This window comes from Leopardus geoffroyi, chromosome D1 (assembly GCF_018350155.1).
Source record: "Leopardus geoffroyi isolate Oge1 chromosome D1, O.geoffroyi_Oge1_pat1.0, whole genome shotgun sequence".
Lineage (NCBI taxonomy): Eukaryota > Metazoa > Chordata > Mammalia > Carnivora > Felidae > Leopardus > Leopardus geoffroyi.
Genome location: NC_059329.1, coordinates 108,716,637 through 108,728,597, shown reverse-complemented (window position 1 = coordinate 108,728,597; position 11,961 = coordinate 108,716,637). Strand labels below are relative to the sequence as shown.

General features: G+C 47.9%; 1 protein-coding gene across 3 annotated transcripts; it reads right to left on the bottom strand.

Moving 5' to 3' along the window:
- Positions 1-1,087: 1,087 nt before the first annotated feature.
- LOC123601952 (ubiquitin-like protein FUBI) lies at positions 1,088-6,930 on the bottom strand. Of its 3 annotated transcripts, none has more exons than XM_045485933.1 (4): positions 6,433-6,774; positions 6,183-6,327; positions 5,686-5,778; positions 1,088-1,097 (listed from the first exon to the last, which is right to left on the bottom strand). In XM_045485933.1, coding segments are annotated over exons 1-4 (432 nt in total). In that variant the 5' UTR covers positions 6,625-6,774; the 3' UTR covers positions 1,088-1,095. The 3 variants fall into 3 exon arrangements, with proteins under 3 accessions (XP_045341889.1, XP_045341887.1, XP_045341888.1); XM_045485931.1 differs by lacking the exon at positions 1,088-1,097 and adding an exon at positions 6,795-6,930 and having other exon boundaries at positions 2,480-5,778; positions 6,433-6,515; XM_045485932.1 differs by lacking the exon at positions 1,088-1,097 and having other exon boundaries at positions 2,480-5,778; positions 6,433-6,930.
- Positions 6,931-11,961: the final 5,031 nt, after the last annotated feature.

The window sequence follows — 11,961 nt, the reverse complement described above, 5'->3', positions numbered from 1 at the left end:
CACTCAGTCTGTGGTGTTTTGTGATGGCGGCCGGAGCAAGCTGATACAAGGATATAAAGTTCTATTAATTTTATCGTTTGTTGCTGGATCCAGCTGGGCCTGAAGATGGAGGTTACCTCTGGTCTTTTGAGCAGACTTAGTGTGGCCATTTCCTGGCAATGGGAAGCTAGTTAATTTCTCTGTACTTTGTGTTTTTCATCTCTAACACTGAACCTAATAATACCTGTACAGCAGCCAGCACCGGGCACATAGAAGGTGATCAATAAACACCAGGTTATTTCCACTTTCTCACAGACTATATTTTGTCCAGTATCTTATAATAACCCCTGTATTTATACTGCATTTTTAAAAAGTATATTTATTTATTTTGAGAGAGGACGAGAGTGAGAGCGAGCGCAAATGGGGGAGACAGACAGGGGCAGGGAGACAGAGAATCCCAAGCAGGATTGGGATTGCACTGTCAGCATGGAGCCTGATGTGGGGCTTGATCTCATGAACCGTGAGATCATGACCTGAGCTGAAATCGAGAGTCTGACATTTAACCAACTGAGCCACCCAGGCGCTCCTATACTGCATCTTAACTGTATTTATACAATGCATTTCTCATATTTTTTTCAAATAGGCAAGGCAGAGATTAGTATTCACAATTTACAAACTAAAAGACTAAGGACAAGTCCAGAGAGTTGCAGGAGGTTACACAGTGAGGCTGTGATAAAGTCAGGAGACAGGCCAGATAGTCCTATGGGTGTTTGTGGCTTCTCTGCATTTGACTTCATTGCCAGCTGGTGAAATGTACCAGTTATCTGTCCTACACTTAATGGTCACTACAATTGTGCCTTTTTGAACTGTTTGCTTTTTAAAAAAAAATTTTTGGGGGGGGTGTGGAGAGACGGAGCATGAGCAAGGGAGGGGCAGAGAGAGAGGGAGACACAGATCCAAAGCAGGCTCCAGTCTCTGTGCTATCAGCACAGAGTGTGACACGGGGCTCGAATCCACAGACGGTGAGATCATGACCTGAACCAAAGTCAGACGCTTAACCAACTGGGCCACCCAGGCGCTCCATGAACTCTGTTTTTTAATAATTTTTCTGTTTCCCTCTTTTGGGTGAGGCAGTCAACTGCCCACCTACAGCAGGCCTGCTATCCCATGGTAATTTCTTGTTTTAGTGGCTCTGATCCTAGAAATCAGACCCTACTTGATACCAATGTATAGAAAACAGAAATCAGTAAGCTCTGAGGCCTCCAGGAGCTATGTTCTTAAATCTTATGCTATTGATTGTAACTGCTCAGAGGCCTTCAGGGCTCCCTTCTGGGGTGTGGGAGGCTAGCTGCTGGTTCCGTAGTACCCTGCCCGCCTGCCCGATCCCAGCGACACAATCTCACCAACAGCTGTGGCACAGTCAGTGCCTATTGAATAAACGGTCTAGTGGTTTTGGAATTGTCATATTTGACGTTGCCACCAAAGGGCTCTCCCCAAGGTCGCCAGGGATTCCAGTCTCTAAACCCAGTGGACAATTTCCAGTGTGGACAATTTTCAAAAACCAAGGATAGTTCCAAGCTTTCTAGCCGGAGCTGCACGAATGACAGAATTGCTACCAACTGCAGTAGGTGTAGATTTGGAGGAAAGACCAGCAGCTCCGTTTTGGACTTAGGAAAGAGAGGTCTGGCTGGAGGTGAAAATTTGGGAGTTAAGAGCATATTAATACTAATTTAAAGCCAGGAGACCCAGGGAATGTGCACCAACAGAAGAAATATAATTGGAGAAGAACCCCTGAGGAGCTTCAATGTTTAGAACTTGGGAGGTGAACAAGAACCATAAAGGAGGCTGAGAGTCACCAGTGTGGTGAGAGGAAAGCAAAGGAAATGTCAGAGGAGGGAGACATGGGCTGTGTCAGATTCTGTCGTTAACTACCTTGAGACCGCTGTGCCGGAGAGGTCATCTATAGCCCCGAGAGCCCCCAGGCTACACGGGGGTCTCTGGCTGCCTTGTGAATGAGCCATCATGAACACGTGGCCCAGGTGAGCCTTCAGGTTGACTACAGCCACCACAGACATCTGACTGCAACCACACGGGCCTCTCCGTAGGCCTTTTCACAACACGGTAGTTGACTTTCCTGGAGAAGTCATGAGAGATAGGGATCCTCTAGCCTCAGGAAAGCCTTCAGATGACTGCAGTACAGCTGACAATTTGACTACAACGTTTTAAGAGACACTGAGCTGATGGGGTGTCTGGGTGGCTCAGTTGGTTAAGTGTCCAACTCTTGATTTCGGCTCAGGTCATGATTATCTCATGGTTCGCGGGTTCCAGCCCCACATCAGGCTCTGTGCTGTCAGCATGGAGCCTGCTTGGGATTCTCTCTTTGTCCCTCTCCTGCTTATGCTCTCTGTGTCTCTAAATAAATAAATAAATAAACATTAAAAAAAAGAGAGAGAAACCACCCAGCTAAGCTACTCCCAGATTCCTGACCTACAGAAACCGGTGAGCTAATGAATATTTATTGTTTTAAGCCACTACACTTTGAAGTAACTTGAATGTGGTTAACAGATAACTGATACGTGTGGCAACAGCCTCATTTTATGGGTGAAGAAGGTAAAGCTCGGGGGACAAGGTGACCAGCTCAAGATCATGGAATGAACGAATGACAGAACCAGCTTGCACCCAGAGTAGGATCTTGCACATGGTATGTTCTTGACGAATATTTGTTGAATTGGCCCAATCATTTTCTTCTGCTGTCAAGTTAGGTTATAGTTGAAGTACAACAGTGATGAGTTACAACCAATTATTATAAACATAAAAACAGTCTGCATGATTGATTAAATGCTACGGGGCCTAGAGACATCTCCTCTCCATCTAGTGACATGCTGACTCAGGGAAAGGCGAAGGCTTGAGTACATGCACATTTGTCTTCCTTGTTGCCAGAATCCAAACATGCTCGTTTTTGGGGTATCCCAAGAGAACTAAGAAATAGGGCCTGTGCCAGTCAGGGTCCAATCGGAAGAAGCCACACAATAATTTAAACCGTGATTTAACATAAAAGCTATGAATTGTCTTGTAAGAATTCTAAGGAAATACCAGGGATAAGGACCAGGTGCTAACTATCTCAGGGGCTGAGTAGATGCCCAGGGAAGAGGCTCCCAACTGGAGGGCTGAAATCCAGCCCATGTTGGATACATCCAGCTATACAGAATAGATACAGAAGAAACACAGAGAAATTGTTGCAGTGCCACACTGGCAGAATTTGCTGGAAATCTCCCCTTTAGGGCACTGGGGAAGGCTGTTCATGGTGAAGTGTCTCAGCAGAAAGATTACATTATACAACTGCCTGTAGGGATAAGCCAGGGGATGCTGCTGACTGCAGGGCCCTGCAGGACACTGGTGCTGGAGACATCAGCTGCACTGCAGGAGTCGGCCAAGGGAGCAAACCAGGAAGGAAAACTCCTTCCTTTTGAAACGTGTCTCCAGTGCCCTCCACTGACAAAGCTTAACATCAGGCCTGCTGTCAGAGCAAAGATATTTAAAGGGCCCAGATCCATTTTTAGAGAGCAGACAACAAAGAACGAATTTGGAGCGGAGAAGCAAGTAATTGATAAATAGCACAACCTGGCTCAAAGATGCGTAAGAAGTCTACAGCTCAGGCATTTTGCTCGAGGCAGCAAGTGCCGGTTTTTCCCTGGCTTGAGACAAGCAGAAAAACGAACACGAAGTATGGCAACCAGCTCCATCAGGCCGAAGTCTCAAACTAAAGTTGGGTAGCCAAGTAAGTTAGACAAGCAAGCGTAACAGGCTCGAGTATATGAAAAATCAAACGCCAAGGGAAAAACAAACAACCTAAGCTTTTTTTTTTTTGCAATCGAACCACACTGCAAGTGTGTAACATATAAAGTTTATAATACTGGGCGTTTCAAAGACAAAATTTAAAAAATACATGTTGAAAAATAGAAATCTTTTAATCATTAAAATTTTTGTTCATAATCTGTTATTCCTTGGATTTGGAACCAGAAACCTGACACCTTTTTTTCTGCACCAAGATGTCAATGTCTGGTCTCATATTTCGAGTCGCAATGTGGAGAACTGAGTGTAATCCTGTATCCTTTAATTGGGAGTGAAACTTAGTTTTACTCAATTTCATAACAGAAAACAGCTGTTCACAGACATAGGTGCTTCCGAACATGGACAGAATTTTTGCACAATGTTTTCTATATTTGGGGTAACTCTTGCTGAGGTATTTGTAGAATTCTGGTATTCCAATGTCATCATATTTAGTTTTTAATACCGTATTACACTGCAGTTCAATAACTTCCATTTGTAATTCTTCATTAACGCTATCGATGTTAATTGAGAAAGGTGAGCTAAACAGTATGAGTTCATTTTCATAATGTTTGAAATCAAAGAACCTTTTTTGGAATTCCATCTTTAACTCCACAATTTTGGGGATGTAGATTAAGCCATCACGTTCATTTCTGGAAACTGATTTCAGCGTAGGAAAGTGAGCCAGATTATTTGCAGCCAAATGAGTTTCCCAGAGACTCAATTTTGCGAGGAAAGAGCAAACTGAATCGTACATTTGTGTCACTACTTGTGAACGTCTCTGAAGGGAGATATTCAAAGTGTTCAGATGGTTTGTGATGTCAACTAAAAAGGCCAGGTCCCTGATCCAGTCTTCACTGGTGAGCTGGGGAAGGGGTTTGCCCTTGGAAGACGTGAACAAATCTATCTCTTTTATCAATTCAAAAAATCTCTTCAGCACCATGCCACGACTAAGCCACCTTACCTTTGTATAGTAAAGGAGATTACCGTATTGGGCATTCAGTTCCTCAAGCAAAGCCCTGAACTGCCTGTGGTTGGAGCCACGGGTGCGTATCCAGTCTACTGCGTTAATCACTACATCCATGACATGTTCTAGCTTTAACTTTTTAGTACAAAACAATTCCTGGTGAATAATGCAGTGGATAGATTTAAGCTCTGCATCCTTGAAAAACATTTTGACCTTGGACTTAAGTTTTGCCACAAGTCCAGTGTTATCACAGACCATCGCAGGAGCACCATCTGTGGTTACACTTACTAGTTTTGACCAGTCAACATTAAACTTTTCAAGACTTTTCTCAACATACAAAAACAGGTCATTCTCAGATGTGGGGTCTGTCATGGGCACCATGTCCAAAAGTTCTTCAGTGATGTCAAAATTCTCATCAACACCCCGGATAAATATAATCAACTGCCTCGTATCATTTATGTATGTGCTCTCATCAACTGCAATAGAAAACGTCACAAATGACTTCACTTTTTCTCGCAACTTGTCCTGTAGGTTCTCAGCCATATCTTTTACTCGCTGAGCAACAGTGTTTCCAGTTAGACTTATGTTGGCAAATGCCGGTTTCTGCTCTGGACACAGGATTTCCGCAGCACTCAAGAGACAGTCTTTTATAAACTCACCATCTGTAAAAGGTTTCGATGCCCGGGCAATTTTCTCACTTATGACATAACTGCATTTCACAGCAGCATCACTTAGTTTATTTGTATTTGATGACAGATGCTGAAGAAAGTTTAGTCCTTTCTTTAGTTCATTAAGTTTTCCATCACGCATGTCTTCCGTATACCGGTCAAAGTGCTTACTATGGTTTGCCTCGTAATGGCGTCTTAAGTTGTATTCTTTTGACACAGGCAAAGTCTGGTTACATATTAAACACACGGGGCTGTTCTTAACTTCCACAAAGAAATACGCTCGTTCCCACTTTTCTTGAAACATGCGATGCTCTCGATCCATCTTTCGTTTTCCCACTTTTGACGGAGAAACAGGTACAAAAACAGAGTTCACTTTTCTTTACTGTAAGAGAAACACCACCACAAGCCTGAAGATAAAATGGTGCCTCACATTGGTTCTGAGGAGTGGAGGAGGGCGGAATGGAACCTGTAGCAAACTGTAAAGCCTTCCAAAAGGCACAGCCACGACTCAGCCGGGGCAGATTGTTAGTATGTGGGAACCCAGGCCCCACTGCCACCAGATCTACCCAATTGCTGAAGCAAAGCCAGATACTGTATTTTAACACAAAATCAGCCGACTTTTAGACACGGTAAATTAAGGCAAAATATGCTAGACACTGCGAAAGGCAAACAAAGTGAGTAAGTGTAAGGATCATAAAGAACCCCATGGTACCAGTCTGGCCTCTTGCAGCCCGACTCACCTCCTAGCATTCGGCCAAACAATTCCAGGGTTGCCAGGGCTTCTACCCCACACTGACCCAGGGTGGCTTCATCCTGCAGGGGAGAACCTGCCAGAAGCACGACTTTGTCTTCAGTGGTGAGGCCCTCCAGGAAGGCCACATGAGCCTAGGGAAGAAAGGGAGGGTCAAGAGTGTTCTCTGGGGAAGTCACAGGAAGCCAGGCACAGGGCACATGGGTTAGGGAAGCTCAGGGACACACTATCACCTTTACCTTGATCTGGGCAACTGTCTCCAGGCCGGTCACTTCAAGAGTGTGCAGCTCCCGGGCACGGACAAACAGCTGCATGTCAGTGACTTGGCGACAGAGAAGAGTGAGGTCAGCAGCTGGGAGACTCAGGAAGAGGGGTTGTGGGGGTCCAGGACAGTTCGTGGGGCAGAAGAACACTAGTGGGCGGAACAGCATCCTTGGGGAATCGCGGGGCAGAGCTAACCAGAGCCCGCAGTGGGGGCACGCACAGGGGCGAAAGGTTAGACCTCCCCCGACCCCGAGCCCAGGTCCCGCTTCCCCGTTCCCCTAAACCTTGCTGCCTTCGGTCCCTCAAGTATCACGTTTCCGTTCCACCCGGATCTTACCTGGGACCGAGCCTCGCGCCGCCGTAACCGTGGAAACGGAATCCGGAGGCTACAGAGCGAAGGCGCGAAGACACCCGCCACTAGGGGCGCATTGCGTCACTGCCCCGCGCCTCCTCAGGCCTCGCCCCCGCGCCCTTGCCACGCCCCGCCGCGGTCCGCGCACGCGCGGGCGCCCTCCAGGGCGGGCAAAGGCTCTCGGAGGCGGCGCCAAGATGGCGTCCCCCGTGCTCAGGCTCTTTTGGCAGAGCTGGAAAGCGGGCTCTCTGCAGCTTGCGGGATGCGGCAGGTGATGGGAGCCGCTTAGCCTAACACTCACACGGAAGTCCAGCCATTTCTCGGGACCTCGGAGCAACGAGTAGCCCGCTAGAACCTCGGTTTTCTCCTTCGAGGTGGACATCTGTTTTAAGCACAGATAGGGTGAGGGTGCAGAGAAAGAGAGGAGGTAGCAAAGAGTGCGCAGGACAGGGGCGCCTGGCTGGCTGAGTCAGAGGAGCGAGTGACTCTTGATCTTGAGGTTGTCAACTCGAGCCCCATGTTGGGTGTAGAGATTACTTAAAAATAAAATCTTCGAAAAAATGCGTAGAGGGACAGAACGACCACGGGGCTTCAGGTGTGGCCATGGTCCCCGATGGCCTCAACTACAAGGAGCAGCATGTTTAGTTCGGCTCCCTCTTTTCATTTAGACTGGGGGCAGGAGGCAGACCGAGTGGGACGCCCAGGAACTGTGGGTCCCAGAGGGCCTTCAGCCCACCCCCACCTTGGCAGCCCCTTTCCGTTGTAACCCTCAGGCCTAATCCAGCACTGGGGTATTGTGTTGGAAAGAAATACTCCACGAGGATCCTTATGGCAGAATAGTTGTCATAGATTGTAGGGGGGGAAAAAAACAAAAACAAAAACCTAGGCCCGAATCCCAACTCACAATTTACCCTGAGGGTCTAACTCTTCTGTGAAGCTGGGCAACAATAATTACTCTCTAGAAGGGTTGCAGGAAATAGGTACAACTCTCACTTAGCATGGGTATGCCTGCATAAAACTAAAACCAGGAAAAACGTGTATCAGAAAGACTTTTAAATGTTGAAAGCCTTTTATCTTGGCCTGGTATAATGGTTTAGACTTTGGAGCCAGACTGAATTCAGATCGCAGTTCCGTGGCTTACAATCTCTATGACCATTGGCAAGTCACATAACCTGTACCTCAGCTTTCTCATCTGAGAATGGGGATAATAGAACCTACTCCTATGAGAATTGAGTAAGTCAATGTATTTATAAAGCGTTTGGAACAGTATCTGGCACAGAATAAGTAAAACATTATTGTTAATAAATAAAAACAGAGATATACCATGTTGAGTTAGACTTGTGATCCAAGCATTTTTTCGTAATTCTTCAAACACAACTCACTTCAGCCTCACAGATGGGAGAAGCAGACACATCAGAGGCCAGCACTTTTCCAGTCTTGTAACCCATTAGTCTGGGTTCCTGGCCTTGGCTTCTGCTTTGCTCCCTGCCTGGAATGTTCTCCTTTCACCTGTTGAGTTTCTTCTATCCATCCTTGGAAGCCAGTCGCTAAGTTGGTTGTTTCTTTGCTTCAGACACAGACCCAGGAGCTGACTAATCACTCTACCATGGTGGAGTCTGGTTGAGTGCTAGTCTGTGGAGATCCTGCTACCCCCAGAAGTATCCCAAAGCCCCCAAAGCATGCACAATGTTTCATCTTGAGTGGCTGGCACCTCTGCACATTTAATCCCAGGATATGGGGGTAGCTTGAAGGCTGTGAGGGACTTTCGGGGGTACCCTGAGGGCAATAGTATCCATCACCGTGGCCCTTGGTGTTTGTGGAAGAGCCCACTCCCGCATCCCATGGTCGGCCCGCCTTCATCTGGGGTTTGCCTGGTGGACAGGACCTGTGGGGAAATTCCCCAGGGCTGACATCTGACTCAGGTCCTCAGTAGTGGCCAGAAGTAGAGCCCTCTGTCTCCAAACACTATTGGATGCCTTACAGAGCTTTCCCAGATGGGAAAAAACGAAGCGCGGAGAAGACCCAAGTGCCTGGATTCCCCCAGTAGGCCTGTGTTCTTGGCCTTGCATCCCTATCTCATTGCTACCTCAGGTTTCTAACTCAAGAACATGTGGCATCACAAGAACATAGGCTTGGGAGTCGATGGATCTAGGTTTAATTTTGGCCCCGTCATACGCTGTGGGTGTCAGTCTCTCCCAACCTCAGTTTCAGCAGGATAGAGATATTACATCTGACCTCAGAGGGCTGTTAGGATAAAATGAAGGTGCACATAAATCACTCAGAACTCTGTTCCTTTGTTCCAGAAATTTATCTGAGTCTTCCCGGCCTAAAGAAGGGAGAGATCGTTCTCAGAGAGTCACCTAAAACCCTACAGCAGCTGTGGCCTTGGTTTCATTTATACATTCATCTCTTCCTTTATTCCACAGACTCTTACTGAGCACAACTCAAGCAGGAGACAAGTGCCAGGCCCTGTGCCCGACAGTGAGGTGTCAGGGTGAATCGTTTGTCCTGGCTGTAAACTTATGGAAAAGGGAGGCTCTTGACCTGGAGTCTGGAGGTGGCTTGGCCATTTGGTGCTGCCCGTCTGTAGACGCTGAGAAAACAGGTGCTCAGCTTTGGGGAGATGAAGCCTAGGGAGAACTGGCTTATCATCCGTATTCTTTGCAACTCCCCCCCTCCCCCCACCTCACCCAACCCGCCCTACTCTGTAAGGTGTTTCCCGACGCACGACATCACCTACCTTGTATAAGAGCACTACCCACAGCAACCTCCAGATGAGAAGAGGGGAGACATCTAGTCAGTGGGTAGATGGGTCAGACTTCTGGTCTCTTGCCTTTTCAGAGCTAAGGGGGTGGGGGCCCAGAAGGCTGAACTGCTCTCTCTGTCCTATAGAGGGATGAGGCACCCAGCTAGGACTGACTGACCTCCTTCCTTCTGCACATGGAGAGTTTCCCTCTGGTGGTACCGGGTTTGATGCCCATCGCCTAGACCAGCCAGGTGATACAGGATCATGCTGACCAAGGGCAGCTACATCTTGGCTCCTAGAGAAGGGCTTCTGACGTTTGGCCAAGCAGCCTGCGTGACAGTGTTCCCTGCATTACAGACAAGCTCTCGAGGTGGCGGGAGCAGCAGGGCCTCAGAGCCGGGGAGAGGTGCTGGCACTGTGAGGCAGGAAGCACAGTGGCTGGAATCCTTGGGACCAGTCCCTGCCCTGAAAGGGGGAGGCATGGGAGCTTGCAGAGGTTGCCAGCAGCGGAGGAGGGAAGACAGGGCCAGAACGGCTACGTACCTTCAAGGAGGGAAGACCCACCAGGAGTAGCCAAGCAAGGGATGGCATGGCTGATGGCCCCCGTGTGGTTCCTATCCTGACACAACTCAACCAGGAGGCAAATTTAGGCTCTGGAAATGGGCATGGTGCCGGGAGGGGGGTGAGCCTCAAACCTCTCCTTCGTAGGCCACTCTGTCCTTGCGATCTCACTCCTGTAAGTGCCGCTGAGCCCCTGCCTCGTGCTAGGCTGAGCAGAACTGACCCAGAGATGGGCATGAAGGACAGTCCTGCCGCCCCCGCCCCGCCCCCATGTGGGAGCCGCCTCCTCGTCCCTTCAGGTTCCCTTTCTCCAGCCCAGTACAGCAACCAGGAGTGGCTTCCCAGGGCCTTTGGACTGGAGCGTGATGCAGGGAGGATGGGGGGCACGATTCCAGGGGACCCGGGGAAAGCACATCCCCCTTTCCTGGCTACTCTGGCCTCAACTCAGGTCCGGGTCAAGTGTGGCCTTCCAGCTGGGTGAAGCTCTAAGGAGGGTGTCCTTTTTTCTTGTCTTCCTCTCCCAAGGTCGAAGGGACAAGCCACCCAAGCGCTGAAGGGGGACCTTGCAGGCAAGAAGGTGCTGGCCCTTCAGCTCCCCACCCCCTGCCTACAGTGTTATTTGGACATAAAAAAGAAAGAAGCATTGACACATGCTACAGCATCGATGAACCCTGAAAACACGCCAAGTGGAGGAAGTCAGACCCCAAAGGACAATTATTTTATTGTATTTTATTTATTATTTACTTTTATTAATGAAAAGAAGAAGTTACTTTATTTTTCTTTCTTTCATTAAGATTTAAGGGTCTTTGGGGGGGCACGTGGGTGGCTCAGTCGATTGAGCGTCCAACTTCGGTTCAGATCACGATCTCACAGTTTGTGAGTTCTAGCCCCGCAGCAGGCAGGTGTCAGCGCAGAGCCTGCTTCGGATGCTCTGTCCCCCTTCCTCTGTGCCCCTCCCCTACCTCTTGAAAATAAATAAAATATTTTTAAAATATATATAAGGGGTTTTTTTTCTTTAAAAAATTTTTAAACTCCAGGGGCACCTGCGTGGCTCAGTCACTTGAGTGTCTGACTTAGGCTCAGATCATGATCTTGCAGTTCCAGAGTTCAAGCCCCACATCGGGCTTGCTGCTGTCAGTGCACGGCCTGCTTTGGATCCTCTGTTCCCCTCTCTCTGCCCCTGTCCTGCTCATGCTCTCTCTCTCTCTCTCTCTCAAAAATAAATAAACATTAAAAAAAAAAACCCAAAACTCTCCTACCTTAAAAAAAAGAAAGAATATAAAAATTTAACTCCAGTATAGTTAACATTTCATGGGACAATTATTTTAGATTCTATTTATATGAAATATCTAGAATTGGCAGATTCATAGGAACAGAAAGTAGGGTAGAGGTCACCAGGGGCTGTGGGGGAGGGGAAATGGGAGTAACTAAAGAATGTGGCTTGTCAGGGGCTGTGAAAGAGATTTGGAAACAGTGGTGATGGTTGCACAACTTTGTGAATGTAATTAATGCCATCGAATTAAAGACTTAAAACTGGTTAAATGGCAGGTTTTACATTGTGTGCGTGTGTGTGTCCTCAATAAAAATTTTTTAAACATTTAAAAAAGGCCACAAAGCCAAGCAAAATGCCTCCTGGTCAAATTCAGCCTCCGCGATGAAATCTGACACAGGACCTGGAGGCAGGAGAGGCTGGGGGTGAGGGGAGAGTCTGGGATCCACAGGGTCAGAAGGATGAAGAACCAGCGGAGAATGGAAGAAGGGGAAACTGAGGCTTGAACTTGCCTCCAGCTGCCCACGTGGTCTGTACCAGTCAGACACCAAGCCCCATCTTAACACTCTCCCCAC